This window comes from Aphis gossypii, unplaced genomic scaffold (assembly GCF_020184175.1).
Source record: "Aphis gossypii isolate Hap1 unplaced genomic scaffold, ASM2018417v2 Contig00429_ERROPOS248183, whole genome shotgun sequence".
Classification (NCBI taxonomy): Eukaryota; Metazoa; Arthropoda; class Insecta; order Hemiptera; family Aphididae; genus Aphis; species Aphis gossypii.
In genome coordinates this window covers 211,701-232,561 of record NW_026083100.1, presented here as the reverse complement: position 1 = coordinate 232,561, position 20,861 = coordinate 211,701, and the positions used below count along the sequence as shown (strand labels likewise).

The following is a 20,861-nucleotide window of genomic DNA, read 5'->3' as shown; positions in this document are numbered from 1 at the left end:
GCCGTTTGTGTGGTCAAACAATCTAACACATTTGTATGTGTTGTCGGACGGATCGTTTAAACCCGTGAACGAAGTCCTGGTTATCTTCGCCAACCGCGGACCTCCTGTGAGAAGTTCTTCACTGATCTAGTTGTTAGAAATGACCACTATAGGGGCTCCGATAACTATCTCCTTTCATCATTCAGCTCTGGGGGACGACAATAACGGACGACCTGCGTATCTTCGTATAAGATGCCGTCATTAACCTCGTACAGCTCGACGATACGTTTCTCATGATCGGTGAGTGTGCCGGATCGCGCGTGATCAACTCAATCAGCTCTTTAGAGCGCGCTATCCGCCTGCTGCATGAAACGCACCCGGTCGGTCGCGGACATGGCAACGAACACGTTCAATCGTTCGACAAGTTCGGCGTCGACGGAGATATCAGGGACTCCAGTGGACGGTGGCTCCACTCGACTCAGCGGTCCACATGAGCCATCCGCGTGCCTGGCCGGAATTTTGATGTCAAAGTCGAATTGCTGCAGAGTCTCGAACCAACGAGCTATCTGCGGGTTTACGGTCTTATGCAATTTAGATATATCAGCGACTGGCAATCAGTGACCACAGTAAAGTGTAGTCCAAGTAGGTACGGGCGCAGCCGGTTTAAAGACCAAATTACTGCGAACAGTTCCAGGCGACTGCTATGATATCTTGACTCCGCGTCGGTGGTCTTTTTACTGACTGCATATACCATATGTAAATCTGTACTGGTTGAGCCCTGTAAAAGTATACCGGACAGTGCCACCGAGCTCGCATCAGTATGCACCTGAGTAACGGGCGCTTTTGGATCGAACATGCAAACTACCGGCTCCCGGCACAACAACTCTTTAAGCGCGTCAAAAGATTCTGTTGTGATTCGGCCCAACAGAATAGCGCGTTTTTAACGGTGAGCGAAGTTAGTGGAGCGGCTAACTTGGCATAATTAACGATAAACCGCCGGAAGTAACCCGCCAAACCTAAATCTACGTACTTCATGGACGTCCCGCGGCGGCGGAAAACTTTTAATAACGCTCACCTTAGGACCGGGTCGAATCTCACCGCTCGATATCGTAAAAACCGAGAAAATCCAGCTGACGGGCGCCAAAAGTACATTTGGCCGGCTTGAGTGTGAGTTTCGCTGACGTAGGGATTCAAAAACAAGCCGCATCACATGGAGCATGTGTTCCCAGTCTTGAGACGGAATAATAATATCGTCCAGATATATATATATATCACCGGCGTCTTTTAACTCCTTAAACACAGATTCATTGTCTTTTGAAACATGCCCGGCGCCCCTTTCAATCCAAAGGGCATACGTTCAAATTTCGCTGTAGTCTCCTCGGTGACAAAAGCAGTCTTTTCTTTCGCTTCGTCACTAAGTGGTATTTGTAAAAATCCGTTCGCGAGATCCAACGTGGAAAATAGTTTCCCCTCCGCGAGGTGACTGAGCAGTTCGTCAATCTCCGGCATTGGATACGGTTGGTCCACTGTCTGTTGATTTAAACGCCGGTAGTCAACACACAACCGCTTCTCGCCCGTACCCTTGTTTACCAGCAAAACCGGACTGGCGTACGGAGACGTGGAGTCCGAGATTATTCCGGCAGCTCTCCATTCATCCAGGATTTGAGTAATAATACGACGGTCGGACGGAGAGGTGCGGTAAGAAGGCCGCTGGCGGACGGGCTCGCTCCCGGGCGCCTCACGATGTCCATGTGGAGCACGTCAGTACAACCCAGCTCCGTCAAGGACTTGGCAAATACCTGCCGATACTCGTTCAGCAGCGTCAACAACTTTGTACGTTCGTCGAACGGGACGTTCATGTCTATTTTGACATCTTGCTCTACCAAAGGCGACGGTACGAGCTTCTCCACGTCCACTAACGCCGTATGTATATCGGAACACTCACTCGCGACGATCTCGGTAGTAACGGAGGGGCATATCGCGCCGATAGCCTCGATGACAAATTCGTTACCTCTCTTATAATAATTCACGTGTGGGAGGTCCAGCCACGTGCGACCCACTAATACATCGACTGGTATTGAATCATCGCTGACTACACAGACGGGGTGGTCCTCGGCGTGCGCTCCATCAATCGTGATGCTCGCGGTGGCCTCGCCAAGAGTTACCACACTCGGTTGATCCATAGCACCGACCGTGTACACTGGTCGAGTAGTCCGACACATCGTGACACCCGCGCGGTCGGCCAGACCGGCCCGCACCAACACATGCGACGAACCAGAGTCGATGAGGCAGGTGGTCTGGTGTTCGTTGAAGTATACAGTTTTAATAAAGGCATTAGTATTAGGTAACGTTTGTACCAGCTCGGCACACATAGTTTCTGCTGTTGTTGCGGACGTGCGGGGTACGACAGTACACTGGCCACGTGAATGAGAAGTGGACTTACATCCGGAGCACGGCTTCCGTGGTTTAGGGCAGTCTCTCGCTATGTGACCCGTACCACCACAATTATAACACCGAACCTTGGAAGACGGACCTCGGGGTGCCGTTGCAACAACTGGTGAACTCTGTTGAGAGTCTGCCGACGCCGTACCTTTATCGGTGCCTCGTCGATTATAATTAGTATTTTGGCCACCGACCCTACTCGGTTTTGCAACGGGTGCGGCTTTGGGTGGCGTCGGGAATTGCCTCCAGCGCATTTCATTCAAGCGCTCACATTCACGTAAATCGGCTAGCAGCTCAGAACTGGCCGTGTGCGTCCTGCTCATAGCGTAAGTGGCGAGTTCCTGTGAGCGGATGCCCGCAATAATCTGTTCACGGACCTCGATGAAACTCAGACTTAAGGCCTGGCAGAGCTGTAGTTTTCGTAGAAGTAGTCGGCGATGTGTTTCATCCTCAGCTTGGCGACGTTCATTCATTATATTCCAACGGTCGGGACATTCGCTGAGTCCGAACGAACGTAGCGCGGAACTTTTTCATAAACTCGGCCCAGTCGCGAAATCCTTCTGTCATAAACCAGCCTCGGGCGGCAGTCGTTCAAATTCGATTTGACAAACTGGAGGCGGTATTGTACTGGCCAATTGTTAATAGTCGCAAGGGCGCCACCGAACCCAGCCAATCCTCGGCAGCAATGCTGTCTCATGCCCGGTGAAGATCGGCACCGAGCGATTAAGATCGGGCAGCAAGCGGAAGTCGGCACAACTCGGACGTTTTGGCGTTGTTGTGGAAATTGGTGACCAGCGGGTTGTAGTCGGTTAACATTCTGTTGCCCTTCCCTTCCAAATAGCCAAACGAGCTTGTAAATTGGCTGCTAATTCGACATTCATTGTAGGTCGGGGCTTTGATAACGATTGGCGGCGTTTTGTTGTGGTTCTGATTCTGTGTTAACCATATTCGAATATCACCCCCCAAATAATAACAAACGTTATCAACACGGAACATGTGATAAACAAAACGGTTTGCAATCGCACTATCTCGGCTACAGCTGATAAACAACCGGAGCGGCGTACGCACTCGCACGAACGACGGACGGACGCACTCGCACTACACGAACGAAAACGGCGGCGGCGGAACGAGATAACGTCCGTACGTTACGTAATCGGGTTTTCCCGGAGTCGCACACAGTTAATACGACACGGCAAACCGAAACCTCGTGACAAAACGGATCACGATTGCGGGATTTCGTAGTCGTTGGCGCACTCGGAAAACGCGTGTTGTGGGCGTGCGGCGTATCCCACTTCTGAAATGATAGCGACGTTATTTTCAGAAAGGAGATTAGTCAGGATTTAGTAACAAAGTATAATAATATATTCGAACTGATTCAATTTATTAAGAACTTCACAAACGGTTGCACGGAGGTACGCGGCGACGAAGACGGTGTCGCCGGACCTTTGCAAAAACGAGACTGTGTATGACGGGCCGCCCGCGCGGTCCGTGCCGTACTGTGGGCACGAGGCGCAGTGTGACCAATCCAGGGCACACAGTGCCTCGGCCCTTACAATAACATAGTGATAAAATAATAATAATAAAACTACTGGTGCTAACAAATGTATTCATAAATTTAATATGGTCATATACCCGCAGAATGTGTGACAGTTTATGAATTGTGACTTAAAAGAACCTATACTAACCTATACTTTAAACTATCAGATACATTTTTCAGTGCTCTTAGCTCTTTAGTTTATGTTTATTTAACTTGAAAATTCTTTTTTTAATATACTTACCTGCCTATTTTGTTTTCATACATTCCTTAGCTTTATTCATTTATAATTTTTGAACTAACACAGAATTATATAGTATAAAATAATAAGTACATTCTTGATTCTTTATAATATTATCTAGGAGTCTCATAGCTTAGCAGATTCTATGGAGAGTCCTGTCACACATACTAGTAGTTATTTAAACAATGAAGAAGGCACATTTTTTGAAAAGGAAGAAATAGATGAGATTGTCGTTAAATCAACAGAATGTGACACCAAATCTATGGATATTAATCAAGAGGTCAGTCTTTATTTTTAATATACCTAATTGTTCATTAAGGCTCGACAGTAAATATCAACTAGGTATTTTATCTAAGATTTTAAGGACATTATGTAGTTTTACTAATTTTAGACACTAAATCTCAACCAAAATTGAATACCTACAAACTATGGACTTAGGTAACTGTCTTAAATAGGTATTTTGTTAGTTTGTTGTGTTAAGTGGTTATATAATTAATATTAATACAGTTTGAATGACAAAATAAAAAAAACAATTAATCATAAAATATGTACCTATACACATTTTTAATTGAGTACCTAACCTACATAAAAAATAGGTACATAAAGACAGTAATCAAATCTATATATATATAATGTATTATACAAATATAATAATATGATATAATTCTTTATATTATGTAGAAATCTGATAATTTAACACAATCTATGGAGAGTTCTGTCACACATATTAGTAATAATTGTTTGAACAATGAAGAAGTCAATATTTTTGAAAACAAAGATGAGACTATTGTTTTCAACAAATTAACAAAATGTGACACTGAATCTAAGGATTTTAAACCAGAGGTGAGTTTTTTATTTTTTATCATAACTTGACATTAAAACCATATATTTTTAGGTTTCTGATTTATCAATTTCTAAGTATGATAGTCCAAAACAACCACTACTTGCAAGTTTTCCAAAAAATAAAAATAAAAGAGCGTTCAATTCAAAATTGTACGAACATTTCAATTGGATTGAGTATTCAATTGTAAAAGACCAGGTGTATTGTTTTGTTTGTCGACATTTTACATCTACTAATGGACTACAATTTGAACGAACATTTTTAAATAAAGGATTCAACTGTTGGCAAAAACAAGCAGAATCATTTAAATACCATGAAAAGACTAATTATCATAAGCTAAACTTTGAAAAGTATACTATGTTTTTAAATTTAAAATGTAATAAAAGTTATTCTTCTATTGCAAGTGGCATAATACATTCTCGAAAGAAAGAAGTTGAAGATAACCGTCAACATGTTTATTACTTATTGAAAACTACTTTGTATTTAGCAAAACAAGGCATACCATTCCGAGGACACGATGAGAGTAAAGAATCATCAAACCGTGGAAATTATATTGAACTCTTAAATATGTTTTGTGATGATAATGTTAAATTAAAACTAGAATCCAGATATGGGCATTATACATCTCCTGAATATCAGAACGATTGTATTAAAATTATTGCTTCTATCACAAGGTCAAACATAATTAAACAAATTTCACCAATTGGTGCCTTTTCTATTCTTGTAGATGAAACTAAAGACACTAGTAAAAAAGAACAGCTGTCATTCGTAATCAGGTTTGTTGACAATGAGTTTAATGTTTTTGAAAAAGCTTTGGGTTGTTACCACATGGTTAAATGTAATGCTTCAACTCTTAGTCAAGAAATCCAAAAAATTGTAATAGAAAATAATTTAGATATCAACAAGTGCATTGCTCAATGTTATGACGGAGCATCGGTTATGAGTGGAGTGTTCTCGGGAGTACAAAAACGAATAGCAGATGTAGTACCGCAAGCTATATTTGTGCATTGCTATGCTCACCGACTAAATCTTTGTTTAATTCATTCTATTCAAAACAACAGTATTGTGGTTTTTTTTTTTGATACAGTCCAGTCTTTGTATAAGTACTTAATGAATGGACATACTCGTTATGAAATTTTTATGAAAGTTCAAGAGGATAAAAACTTAAAAGCAATCCATTTAGAACGACTTGTGGAAACTAGATGGTCTTACTGGCATACTTCTCTACAAAAAATAAAAATGCGAATTCCAGAAATATTAGATGTATTGAAAGTTTTAACTGTGCAAGATGATCAACCAGCAAAAGCTTTAGGTTTACTTAAAGAGGTATCAACATTTCGATTTGTGTTAGTATTACATATTATGGAAAAGCTTCTTGAAACCATTCATTGTTTATCGTGTGAGTTACAAAACCCAAAAATCGTATTACCAGCAGCTATGGATCTAGTCGATTTAACAAGAAAAGATTTAACAACCCTAAGATCAGATGCAAGTTATTCACTATTATATAACAAAGCTAAAACACATGCTTTAAGCCTTGGTATAACAGTTGAGGAGGAACAAGAAAGAAATACTCGTCTTAGAAGAAAACTACAACCATCTAAGAAACTTGAAGAATATTATGTAATGAGTACTACTGGAAAAAGTGAATCAATGAAATCTCTTAAAGTAAAAAATTTTAAAACTGAAGTTTTTTATGGCTGCATTGACAGGTAAGAATGTTATAAGACGACCATTTATTTTATGAAAATTAGATTACCTACATTTAGATATCAACCCGAAACACTGATAGAACCATGAGTTACAAAGTTAAATCGGTGAGCTGGATTCAATTAAAGTGTTATAATTAACAATTGTAACCCAATTCTGATTTTGAGCTTGCCAAAGTTTTAAAATGTTGTGTGTTTGTACTTTTCCTATCCAACACTGTATAGAAATATATTTACTTGCTTTATTTATTTATATTAATATTTTATAAAATAGAATCCATGCATAACTTATATTATACGAATGATGTTTAAATTCCCTTTCTTAAATGTAAATGCAAATTCATAAAGTAGATATTTCAACTCTGTGGTTTAGTTTTTGATTTAATAACATAAGCATGATTTTTTTCAGGTTTCTTCAACAGCTGAATGAAAGATTTTCAGAGAAGAGCAAAGATTTGTTTAAGCTGTTTGAAATTTTTGATGTATCCAGCAATAATTTTTTTAATCCTAACTGCCCTCATTTAATATTCTTTACAAACCATTATAGTTATTTTCAGTTTAATGAGTCTAAAATGTTATCCGAATTTCCTTCTGCAAAATCCTTGATTCTTAAAAAAAATATAACCAATTTGAATTTAAATGACATTATTTCCTGTTTAAAAGATTTTCCAGTTGCTTTTTCAGAAACATTAAACATAATATGTTTAGTTTTAACTTTACCTATAAGTACGGCTTCTAATGAAAGATTTTTTTCTTCACTTAAGAGAGTCAAGTCTTATATTAGATCAACCATGAGAGATGAGCGCTTAAGTGACTTATTAGTGGTTAGTGTGGAGAAAGAAGAGGCCAATAAAATTAATCTAAATGATGCTGTAGATTCATTTTCAAAGTTGAAAAATCGAAGATATCCACTAATGTAATATAATTATATGTATTAAATAACTATTGCTTTATGATAATAAATGTTTTTATTTGTGTAACTAAATGATTTGTTATTAAATTGAATTTAAGTTGTTAAGTTAAAATTAGAAGTGGACAAATTTAGAAATATGAATTAAGTATATTGTGCCATTTTGAACAAGGTAACCCATAAAACAAATTTCAGGTTTAGGCGTTTAGCTATATTATTTATTTTGAGTGTGCAGGGAGAAAAAATGTATAGGTTAAGTTTGATTAAGTACTATTAAGATGCATTATATCCATAAATTTGCTTACCAAATACAACTGGCATCCACAATATAACATAAACTCATTAAAAGTACCTACACATAGTTCTTCAAAAATAGTAATAATATTATGTTTTTATACTAATATAGGTGACATATTACATAAAGTTTTTGTCCCCACTTAACCCCCCCCCCCCCTTATCCACCAAAAAAAAAATTTCCATGTGGCCTGGTAATGATTTGAATGGCCTGCAAAAATTTTGGCACCAACAATAAAAAAGTTGAAATGACGCCCCTGGATAACAATATATTATAATCTTTTAATAATCATCTACATTATCAGTAAGACCTTATTAAATAATAATGAGTTGTATATAAATAATGTAAATATGTTTATATTTGTTATTGTTATATTAAGTGTAATTGTACTATATTATAGTAATTAAAATATAATCAAATTTGATGGTTAATTTTTAATGCGTAATACCTAGTACATGGTACATTTGTATATTATTGTTTTATTAATGTTTTGTGTCAATTAAAGTCAATTTTCAATCATTGTATAATGTTCCTATATCATGCAAAAAAATAAACTTTATATTATAATATAATTATTGTTTTTCACCTAAAATAGCTGATGTTTTAACAGTTTTTAAGTACACTCAAATATGGATCATTCTTCTTTATTCAAACGAGTTAAAAAAAAAAAAATTGTCAAAAGCGGATAATTTTCACCAAAATCTTCGTTTCTATGCGATAGAAATCAAACAGAAATGGTCGGGAATAAAATAATATTATTTTTCATACCCCCGAGTTCGAGTGGATTATCATATTATTATTTACAGCGGAGTGCTTCTTGACAATAACCGGTTAGGAATATGAATACGGTTGTTATTGCGGGTCGGGGGGTATCAAACGTTATCGAACACTGCGCGTAATATATTTGGGCAGCACCAGTCGCCCGCAGTCGGCTGTAATTTTCCGCGGTTTTCTTATAAAACATACTTTGCGCGTTCCAAGAATATGGTTACTGAGTGGTTTTATTGTAAAAACACCTATAAATAAAATTGTAGAGGAGATACAAATCTGGTTCTGTAAGAAGTCCGATTCTTGATATCTGTAAAACTTTGTAAGATATTTCATGTTTCATAATGCCATTTTTTACCTTTTTTCGACAGTTATTTTTAGGACTTAAAAATTAAAAAATTAAAATTTGGGCTTCTTACGGAACCAGATTTGTATCTCCTCTACAATTTTGTTCATAGGTGTTTTTACAACAAAACCACTCAGTAACCCATATTCTTGGAACGTGCAAACGTGTTTTTAAAAGAAATTGTTCGTGTAAATATTTTGATGTGGCGTCCTATTAACAGCAGACAAAATAGAAGTAAGAAATTCTGGAAATGATAAAAAGTTGCATGGTAAACAAACTACAAGAAACCTAAAAACTGGAACTGGTGCTTATGATTTTTATTTATTTGTTTTAAGATTTTAAATTATTTTTATTTGCATGTAGATTGAACAATTGAGTATTTATCTCTTAATTTTGGTTTTTTTCTATATGTTTAGAAACAAATAGGAGTTAGAAATTTTAAACGTTTGACACCAATTTGTAGAAAGTTTTACAAAATATCAAATTTGCTCCTTAAACAAAGTAGGCGTAACACAAATCGAAACAATTCGTTTAAAGCAAGACTGAGAGATGCTGAAAAGTTCAACGATAAACTTAGTTTCACGGTTGTCACCAAAAATTACTGCTGCAGCATCATTGTTCATGAAACTTCAAGTTAGAGAGACCAAAAAGTCAAGCCGACATCGATTCAATTTGGATGAAAAAATGTTAAGTTTATCTTTGTATAAACGTTTACCAAAATGTTATCGCATGTTGGCAAAACTTTTACCTTGCCAAGCAAACGAACACTGAATAACATCCTCTCTAGTGTTAAAATTTCACCAGAATTTGTCCATTGATGATGAAAGTACTTACAGATAATGTTAAAAATCTCAAGCCATCAGAAAGGTAAAATGCTAAATTGAGCATAGTTTTTATTTTATTTTTTTCACCTACAATTATTTGTTTCAGGTATTGTTCAGTTTTATTCGACGAAGTGTGCTTATCGAGTGGTTTGACTACAGTTACCGATGAAATCAATGGGTTTGTGAATACGGGGCATAGTAAAACTCAACAAATTGCTGATCACGCATTAGTCTTTATGGTACGAGGAATAAAAAAAAAAAATTCAAACAGCCTATTATGTACACATTTTGCGAGGGAGTCACAAATCAACAAGAAATTATTTGCCAATTGAAACAAGTAATTTATTTTATTATATATTATTTTATAAATAATAATAATTAATAATACAATAAACATAATTTTAATAGGTTATTGAGGCTGTTCATTTGACAGGTCTTCGTGTTGTAGCCACTATTAGTGACCAGGAACTGCAAATGTTGGTGCAATAAAATTCTGAATAATGAAACTCGACTTTATCATGTAAAAAACAACTCAGAATATCATGATGAATTTTATGAGGTTGAATTACATGATAAACAAAGACTGAAGTTGGTTCATATATATGATGTCCCTCACTTACTGAAATGTATCAGAAATAATCTTCTAACGAAAGACTTAGTATATACAGTTGATAACATCGCAAAATATGCAAAGTGGTCACATCTCGAAGATCTATACCACATGGATAGTGCCATTCCAGATTGCAAGATAAAAGTCTAAATGTGTCCGAATTTATGTCATTGAAATTAAGTGAAAATGAAACTTTGGATTTTAAAGATTGTGGTACATGGCCTGAAAAAATAATAGATTCTCAAAGAACTCATATTGTTAAAATAAGAATGAACTATATTGAAAAATTGGATCTTACTAGATCTGAAAGAGAAGGACGATCTGTTAATGTTTCTTGGTTTTTCAAAAATCTTGTTAATGGAAATCAATGTCGTCGAACTTGGTTTAGCTACTCAAAATTAAAAAATGCATTATTTTGTGTACCATGCAAATTGTTTTTAAATTCAAATGAAAAAAGTGTCAGAAAGAATACCAGAACATGAAAATTCTAATATTCATAAAAAGTATTTTTGTTCATGGAAAATGCTTGAAATGTAAATTTGTGAAGGTAAAGGAATTGATATAGAGTTACAAAATGAAATAAAATTAGAAGAAAATCATTGGAGATTTTGGACGAATCATCAACATTATCCGAAGAAAATAAATTTAAAATTTTAATGAAAAACGTCTGTGATAGAATCTTGAACGGTTTAAAAGAAAGATTTGACTCAATTGATGAAGCTGCAAAAGATTTTTCTTTTTTAGATGGAAAGTTTTTATTTAGTATGCCAACAATTCACTTAAAAAAACATGCTATGGACTTTTGTATAAAATATAAAAAAGATATTGACAAAAATTAATTAATTTTAGAATTAGATAGTTTTACTCAACATGCAATTCAATTGGATAACAAATTAATAAATGCTCGTTCACATGCAGTTTTAAATTTTAGTTCTTAAAAATGGTCTTCAAGAAGTTTATCCTAACATATTCACAGCTTATCAAATATTTTTGACATTACCCGTAACATCGGCATCTTGTGAACGTAGTTTTAGTAAACTGAAACTAATTAAATCATATCTAAGATCAACTACAAAGCAAACAAGATGAAATGACCTCTCAATTATATCCATTGAGCACCAAGTTGCTAAATCCATAGATTATGAAGATATCATTAACGAATTCGCGTCAAAAAAATCAAGAAAAATAATTATTAAATATAGGTTTAAGTTCTAAATTATTTGTTTTTTTATTGAAAATTAACATTTCCATAATGTATAAATATTAAATATATATATAATATCTTGATTAATTGTGTGAATATTTAAAATTTAAATCGCCTATAATAATAATCCGTATTTTTATACACTTTAGGACTCTTGCATTTTTTTATTGGTGACTTTTAGGGGCGCTAATATTATGTCGTGCCCCGGGTTGCATAATTTGTAGATCCGGTACTGATGTTAATACAAAAGTAAATCGTTTTTTTATTATTTATCAAAGTCAAAAGGGTTCATTAATTATAATATTTTTTTTTCTAATATTATTTATCTATTTTCAAAAGACGAACATTTATTTTCTGTTTTTTAAGTTAAGTTGTTAAGTTTTGATTTTGTAACATTTTATTAAAAAAGTTGATTACAAATTTTTATATTTTATATGTTAAATATGACCCGAAAATAACCATTTATTTTGGGGGTGGTCACTAATCGGACCACCTTTCATGTATCAAACTTAAAAAATTGACTTACATCCATTTTTACTATAATAAAGTATCTAATAATTATATTATAATCATCCACTTTCAACAATAGGTATATATAAATTAAAATTACCGCAATAAATAGGTATATATGCTACATGGAACGTTGTGAACACCCTAACCGATATTTACAATTTAATCTTATTTGGGTAAATTTTACAGACGAGTTTGATAGTTTTCCTGTGCACACAAACAATTGCTATAATAATCGTTAAAAACTCATGATAACTGATAATAAATAATATAAAAGATAAAATTTGGTAGAAAAAGGTTGTAATAATACTACTATACCTAGTACTATATAGTACTATATAGTAATATCCATGGCTAAATAACTAGGTATGGTCATATAATCACCATATTTGGTTCAATTCAGCGCATTCATGGAAAATCAACTTATTTATCTTTTTTTCCATTTAAATATGACGTCAGCCGGCAGTAAATTTTTAGGATATGCCAAGCTTTTTGGCAAGAGTGAATACCGTTTAAAACATTGTACCCGACCGATCACAATATTACCATGTCAACAGTGTGTTCCTTGAACTAGGTAATATTAGAATAATAGGTTGTTCATATTGTATTTTAAATTCTAATATAAATTGTATTTCTATGTATTTGTAATTTATATAAGTACTAATTAAAAATTAGTCAAATTAAAAAAAAAGTCATTATTTTTCTTGTATTTTACTATTGTAGTTTATTTGAACCTTGTCTTTTTAGCATTATTAATTTATTAATATGTCTTGGTGTGCAGTAAAAAACTGTGAAATAAATAAAAAAAAAAGAACTTAAAAGGTTCTAATATACGGTTTCATAGATTCCCAAAAAATCCAGTTTTTGAGAATAAATGGAATGCATGTGGCAAGTCAAATGTGAATGCCAAGTCTGGTAAATAAAAATAATATATATTGCCAATTATTTATTGTTTATACTTTAGGTATTCAAATACATATTATAACTTTTTTACATAAAAATAAAATAAATTAATACATATAGTTAACAAACAATATTATGTCTTTAGTAGTACAGCAATAATTTGTTTATATAAATAGTAATAAAATGGGATAAACTAGAATAAATGTTCCTAAATTCTAGCTAGAATCTGTTCATTCCATTTTGAGGATGACTGTTATATTAAACCATTAATTGAAACATTATTGGAATATTCTCCCTGTCATAAACGGAAATTAAAACAAGATGCGATCCCAACGATAAATGTATATGGTCTAAATGTAAATGTTAAAAATCTTGATTTTGAAGTTCAATCAGATACAGGTAAGTTAAATTTTGTTTTTAAATTAATTATTTTATATTTTAGAATACATTTGTTAAAAGAAATTTGTAACGAACCAAACCCTAAGCAATGGCAGGGGAGTTGATTTCGTTTGTTTATATAATATATTTTCAGGTTCAAAAAAAATAAATAACGACAAGAACAATTCTTAATAGTAACGTTGACAAATATAATGAATTAACGCAAAGACGTAACACACAATTAATAAACAATAAATTATAAATCAGGGAATATATAATAATAGTAAATAAAGCGACGCTCGGCGCTATAGAATAATCATAATAATTGACATAGTATAATTGATAAGACTAGTATGATAATCGATAATTCAATTACGCAATAATAATAAATAATAAATTATGCGCTACAGGTGCATAATGAATAATATAATAATAATGACTATAATGGACAAGTAGTCAAAAAACAATATATGGTATAACCTACTCACATGACCTGGCTTACACTGATGAGCTGCACTGGTAAATGGTTAAGATGATGAAGGTGGCTGCTGGCTGGCTTGGTAGGAACAGTCGACGACGTCGACACTCAATTACCCGACAATACAATTCCGACGGAACCAATGTGTATTGTACGTACGCAACAATATTCATGTGTGTTTTATCGACACGGCATAACACCAACACTAACGATCGACATACACCGTCGTCGGCGTAACAACTAGGGCGGCGGGCGACGCGCAATAATCAGTGAACCGGTCGGCTGTAATATATTCAGCATAGGTCTAAAATGACCTTGTGGACCGTTGATAAGTACACCGGCATATTTGCATCCAACAAAATTTGTGATGACAGTTTAGAGGACCCAAAACTTATCGAGATTGAAACTCTATTAAATTCTGGTAAATTATATTTATTTTAAATTAGTATTCTTTTATGTCAGAAGCAAATTTTTTTTATAGAGAGTAACGAAGATATTTTGGAAGATAGCGGGTAAGTACTAAATAATAAATATTCACTATAACATTAGTTTTAACTAATAATATTCTAATCCTAATGCCAAATAAAATTGTCTCTAATGGTAATATACCTTTATGAATTATTTCTAATCATGCACATATATTATTCTGCTTAAGATACAACTGCAAATTGAGTTTATTTAATGAAAATAATATCAGTGTTACTGTCGCGCTCAGCTCTTAACAAAAATATAAATACAAAAATACATCTTAGCTAAGGATGCCTTCACGACTGGCCGTTGGGAGAAAATATTTACAGCGCTAACGGCCTGAATAATAAAAGAAATAATAGATTACCAGAATATCATATGTTTAAAGGGTATTTGGTACTAATAAAAACAAATAACAATATTATATAAAAAAAGGCTATGCTATATTATGACAACATGTAATGAAAATGTTTGGTAAAACTTACAAAGAAATAATAATAATTTATGCTTGATTAGCAGGTAAATATAAAACATAATATATAAATTAATGATTGATTATCATACATGAATGCAAAACAGAATAAGTGCAAGCTGCCATGTTGCATGATTAGCATGCAGTTAATCTATATATATAAAAATTTCGTGTCACCATGTATGTTCGCGATAAACTCCGAAACTACTGAACGGATTTTGATAAAATTTGGTAACCATTTAATAATATGAATATAATAGAATATAATATAATTCCTCCTATTGGTCGCAGGAAAATGTGCTTATGTAATACAATTTTAGGAAAATACACCAGAAAAGTTCGGAATCTGGGTGTAAAAAAACAACAACTGTCTCTGCAGTTGTTCAGCAAGAAAATAAACTATATTAAGGTCGCTATTGATTATGATTGAATATAATAGTTATAGACCTGATGTTATATTTTGTTAAAACCATAACAACAAAAATAAGAATTAGCGAAATAAGTCAATGGCCACAGTAAATTTAAAATTCACAGCAATAGTTAAATTTAAATTAAATTAAACTTGCCAATCGCTTGAATGCACGTTGTGACTACAATAACCTTGATTATTTTTTTGCCAGACGCATCATCGGCGAGCTGGACGCTCTCATCGGATTTTAGTGCGATAAGGTTGGGTTAGGATTATGTATTAATTGATTAATATAATCCACCGTACTATGTCAAACTTGGTATAACTTTGATTAGGGATCAAAATGCCGGAAAATTTCCAGAAAATTTTGGGAAAATATCGGAAAAAAACCGTTTTTTTCCCAAAGCTTCGGAAAATATGAAAAAATTTAAGAATATTAAAATATTACATTTCCGAAAAAAAACCGAAGTTTTTGGAAAATTAAAAAATATTTTTACGCTTAAAATAATCGGAGTAAAAAAAAAAAAATAGATAAGAAACTTGTTATACATTATACATTATGAATAATAAGAAACTGCACGTTGCATGATGATTGTAGTTTATATTTTTTAATAATCAATTTTAGGTCTACTGTTATCGTCGTATTTTCGTAAGTCACAACAGCATTTTTATTATAAATGTGAGTAAGCCGTATAATATAATATATAAATAAACATGAGACATAAGTCATAATACTCATAACATCACTCGACACCCAGGGATTCCCTACTGACCCTACTACAGTATTACCCATATTTTATTTTGATTGGCACAGGCCGCACAGCACTACAGCAGTAAACAAAATAATAAACAATCATTTATAAAAGAATATTATTTTACATAAAATTGTTTCCATTATTCAATCATTTTAACATAAGCTGTTTGAAGTGACACTAGCTTATGCCTTACACAGTTACACAGTTACACCAACCAAATACCAATTGCTGTAGATTTTAGAAACACCTCGCTGTCTTCAATATTTGGTAAGTTGTGTTAAATAAAATAGTATGTATTATGTATTATTACGTTGTTTATAATATTAGGTATTGATAAATGATAATATAAAATTATTTAATAGTATTATCCCTTTTAAATTTAAAATTAATTTTTATTTTTATGTTGTACTGGGTGGTTTCACATAATTTTTTATTACCTATTATTGATTTTATCTAAAAAATAATAAAACTGTACGAATGGTCCAATCTCAGTCTTTTTTGACAGTTTAAAATATAACAGTCTAGTCTCGGTCCAGTTAAATTATTTTAATGATAGTCCAGTCTTCTAGTCCAGTTTTGATCATTATTAAAAATTGAAATTAACTAGTCTGGTCCAATTCTTAAAAATTCTGACCATACAGAGCTCTAATAGGTTAGGACTGTTAGGTATACAACTATAAGTATATTATTATATAATATTATTTAGGCATATTATTTATTATTATTATTTATAAGCTATATATTAATATAAATAATATAATACCTACTGTCGTATACGCCGATTACTCGGACGTACCAAAATATACCAAAATAAAGTTAAACACAAAATAACGCAAAATACTTTATTTGAAGTTTGAACACGACGTCCGGTGGTGATCGAGTCACACGATCACCACCACTGACTCCCTTTTCTGTCTTAGCCATCTCTCTTATATACTACAACTACACTTACAATCGAATTACTATCTATTGTTTTACATTTTTCTATTACTACGTTAAATTATATTTAAATTATTAAACAAATTTATTTACATTTCTTATTATTATATCTTGCTTACTATGCTAACTGTAATATAAAGTTTACTGACACTAAATTGCACAATTGTTATTTTAACCTATTTGTGTGAATAATTAAGTATTGCTTAACTTATTGAATTTTGCTGTTTTACTTATTATCTATAGTTTTTCTTAACTTATTTCTTACGTACTAACATCTCTTATAAAATATTCATACATATAATACAACACTACAGTTTTTTATCAATTTATCATAATAATATAAATTTTCATCAAATACATTTTGTCGAGTTTGCTTTTGTGTATTTTTTCACTTATGTATCCCCTTGTTATTTTTTTTATTCGAAGCACTAACTATATATGAATAAATTATGGATAAATGTATCTAAAAATTATAACTTCCCTATTAAATATATCTGTTTTCAGGTTAGTTTTTCTAAAACTTAAAATGAGACCATTATGTTCTATTTGGGATTTATTTATTAAAAATGACAATAAATCTATTAAATGCAAGTTTTGTGCATTTGAGTACAAGTTTGCAAATGCAACTAGAATGAAACAAAATATTTGTTTTCTATGCAAAAAATGTCCTTCAGACATTAAAAATACATTTTTTGAAAAATTACCTAAGTCTGCCAAAAGAAGTGATGTAAATTCACATGATGAAGTTTAATTTTTTGAAACTACAACAACAGTAAGTATTCCACTATAAAATATCAATAACAATATTATAATCTAACAATTTTTTTAAATATATATATTTTTTTTTTTGGAATCAATGTCAACCTGATCATGTATAAATATATAATATACTTAAATAATCTTTTAATTTTTAAAACTTTTTTATAGGATGAAGACATAATCCATTCTTCTAATATTGTGGCTTCCACGTCCAATGTTGATGTATTTAAGCCAGAACACCAAGAATCGTCTATGAAATTCAAGATACAAAAAATAACTTCATTTTTTGATAAAATTACTGCTGATGAACAAAATGAACTGGAAAAAAATATGGCTAAAGCTGTATACCACTCAGGTATGGCTTTATCTGCTTTTGATACACCATATTGGAAAACATTTTTTCAAAGTATAAGACCAAAATTTGTAGTTCCGTCACCATACATGCTAAGTAACTCCTTGTTAAATTTTGAGTATAAGAGAGTAATGGATGATGTAAACGATAAGATTAATAAAGCGACTTGTTTAGCATTACTTACTGATGGGTGGACAAATATAACAGGAGACGGTTTAATAAATTTTGTTATAACTACACCTGTACCTGTATTCTATAAGAGCATAATTCCAGGCCAAGAAAGAGAGACATCTGAATATATTAAGACACAAATTGCTAATGTTCTTGATGAAGTTGGATCAGAAAAGTTCTTTCTTATATGTACTGACAATGCAGCAGCGATGAAAGGAGCATGGGCAAAATTAAAGGAAATCGACAAATATAAACATATATATTCAGTTGGTTGCTTGGCACATGGGTTGCATTTGCTATTTAAAGATTTATGTGCTATTACCACTATAAGTAATATACTTTTAAAAGTTAAGCAAATTGTCAGGAATTTCAAAAATACTCACATATTACATAGTACATTTAAAAATATACAAAAAAATCTACGGTAAAGTTTCAGTTTCAACATTAAAATTACCTAGTAACACAAGATGGGCTGGTGGCATCCTTATGATTGAAAGTGTGAAAAAAAATCAGCAAGCTCTTAAAGAAACAAGTGTGGCAGTTGGATTAGAAAAAGCTATAGATAAAGAAGTGAAGCAATGTATACTAGATGATGATTTATTTTGGCCACAAGTAGATTCTATTTTATATATCATCCAGGGACTCCCGCGGTACCTTCAGGTCCCTGATGGTCAGCGTCACCTGCATCCGCTTTGCGTTATCTGAACGACGCTGTGCGTCAATTATACATCTATAATATTCTACCGGGTGAGTGATTACGTACCTAGTATATTCTACCGGATGGTAATTACGTATCCATAATATGTCACCGGATAGCAATCATAGTCATTATGATTATTTGTCATTATTTACTAGCGGGTAAAAAGCATACGGGCGATGATACTTTTGATTGGTTTTTACCATTTGTTTTTAGGTCCTAATTTATTATACTCGATTATAGGGGTGTTGTTTGTTATGCCCCTAGTGTTGTGGTTATTGTTGGCTACAGTATGTAGTAATTTATTTATTATATTTAATATAAGTATCAGGGCACGTTGCAATACTTACAAATAGTTACAAAGTCGTCGTCGTAATAAAAATTAATAAGGTAATTCATCATCGTCGTTTTCGTCTTCATCAGTCGAATTGTCATCAGGATTTATTGTAAGTATGATGGGCTCTAATATTTCATCCCTTCACAGGGCCGTAGCTAGGCGCTGGCAAGAGGGCATTTGCCAGGGGCGCAATTATTCAAAAGGCGAAATGTCATCGAGTGGCATTCCCAATTCAAATATAATAATTTACAAAAAAAAAAAATAATAATAAAAAAAAAATGTTGTTTAAAAAAATGAATTAATAACATAACACATTAATTGAATTTCAGTTTTTTGTAAATTAAACTACGAGGGTTCAGAATAAGTCTCTAAAATATTAACTATATTATATTGAATCATTCAATGTTATTGTCGTCGACACCGACACGAAAACTTAGATTATTTGACAATAGTGGTGACGGCCAACTGGTAATTATTTTTAGCACAAAAATATTACCTTTTCTCGGAAACCGACACCGCGCTGATAACAACGGTCGACGTCTCGACGATTAACAAATAATAATTTGATAGTTATTGCCTATTGGTATTTACTATTTCATTTAACGTTACGTCGTGACTCAAGTAACTCGCATTAGGTAACATTATTAATTATTATAAATTCACTGAATTCACACTTTAACATTTTTAAAGACAACTGAGTATGTAAGTAAATGCATTCTATTCGTACACTATAATTTAGTAGGTATCTATTATGTTTTAATTTTTATTTATGGTAGGTAATATAATATTATAATAATAGCCATTATGTAGGTATGTTAATCGACGGGAGATTGTATTTTGCGTCAATTTTATTAGGTACTTATAATTTGCGCCACCAATAGGCAATAAGTACATTTTAGTACATTTGTGATTTGTGCCAAAATATACAAATATATTATATAACTTGTATTTTGTGTTAGGTACAACTAAAAATTAATTTGGTAGGTAATTTACGCCACGACAGAAAACGAAATGAAATATAATATAATTACATATATTATATAGTTAAAATAAATTATTTGTTAGAATTTACCAGCTATTAAATTTACTAATGTCGCATCAGGTTATTGGTTAAATGAACATGTTTAAAAATACAATATGTTAATCTGTAAAAAAAAATGCAGCAAAGCGCACAGCGGACCTCGGTGTCATGTAGATAAGAATTGTCCCGATAAGTTTATCGATAAAAACAATCTCTATATAATATATCGACGGTGTTTTGTAAAAAGGGCGTAATCCACACAAATTAGGATGAACAAAAATGTACAGGAGCATCAAAAAACTATTTATGAAAATGTTTAAATAACATTTTGGTAATGCCAGGTATTTTTTCATTATCTAGAGAAACCAATAATTTCAAAACAATTTTCATTGAAATTCTTAATTATGTTAAAGTAGTTTTAATTATCACTTAAAAATGGATCCTCGTGGATTACGCCCTTTTATCAACTCAAAACCCGAGAAGCCATTTTCCAATGTATTTTTAAATGT

At 32.6% G+C, this 20,861-nt stretch overlaps 2 protein-coding genes and 1 pseudogene across 2 annotated transcripts; all 3 read left to right on the top strand.

Annotated features, from left to right (window-relative positions):
• Nucleotides 1-3,116: 3,116 nt before the first annotated feature.
• On the top strand, nt 3,117-7,666 carry LOC126554086 (zinc finger MYM-type protein 1-like). The gene is made up of 5 exons (XM_050209196.1): nt 3,117-3,167; nt 4,318-4,476; nt 4,878-5,039; nt 5,092-6,749; nt 7,156-7,666. The coding sequence occupies exons 1-5, from the start codon at nt 3,117-3,119 to the stop codon at nt 7,664-7,666; spliced, it is 2,541 nt and encodes an 846-aa protein (XP_050065153.1).
• A 5,312-nt stretch (nt 7,667-12,978) lies between these two features.
• On the top strand, nt 12,979-14,694 carry LOC126554085 (THAP domain-containing protein 2-like; annotated as a pseudogene).
• A 2,847-nt stretch (nt 14,695-17,541) lies between these two features.
• LOC114131875 (uncharacterized) lies at nt 17,542-19,002 on the top strand. The gene is made up of 3 exons (XM_050209195.1): nt 17,542-17,742; nt 17,943-18,627; nt 18,734-19,002. The coding sequence occupies exons 1-3, from the start codon at nt 17,542-17,544 to the stop codon at nt 19,000-19,002; spliced, it is 1,155 nt and encodes a 384-aa protein (XP_050065152.1).
• The last annotated feature ends 1,859 nt before the right edge of the window (nt 19,003-20,861 follow it).

Excerpts from the sequence above, each read along its gene's own strand:
- LOC126554086 (XM_050209196.1), top strand. The coding sequence starts at position 3,117 with ATGCCCGGTGAAGATCGGCACCGAGCGATTAAGATCGGGCAGCAAGCG. Across the intron at positions 3,168-4,317 it reads AGATCGGGCAGCAAGCGGAA|GAGTCTCATAGCTTAGCAGA; the intron begins GTCGGCACAACT and ends AATATTATCTAG. Across the intron at positions 4,477-4,877 it reads CTATGGATATTAATCAAGAG|AAATCTGATAATTTAACACA; the intron begins GTCAGTCTTTAT and ends TATATTATGTAG.
- LOC114131875 (XM_050209195.1), top strand. The coding sequence starts at position 17,542 with ATGAGACCATTATGTTCTATTTGGGATTTATTTATTAAAAATGACAAT. Across the intron at positions 17,743-17,942 it reads AGTCTGCCAAAAGAAGTGAT|GATGAAGACATAATCCATTC; the intron begins GTAAATTCACAT and ends ACTTTTTTATAG. Across the intron at positions 18,628-18,733 it reads ATGTGCTATTACCACTATAA|TTTCAACATTAAAATTACCT; the intron begins GTAATATACTTT and ends GTAAAGTTTCAG.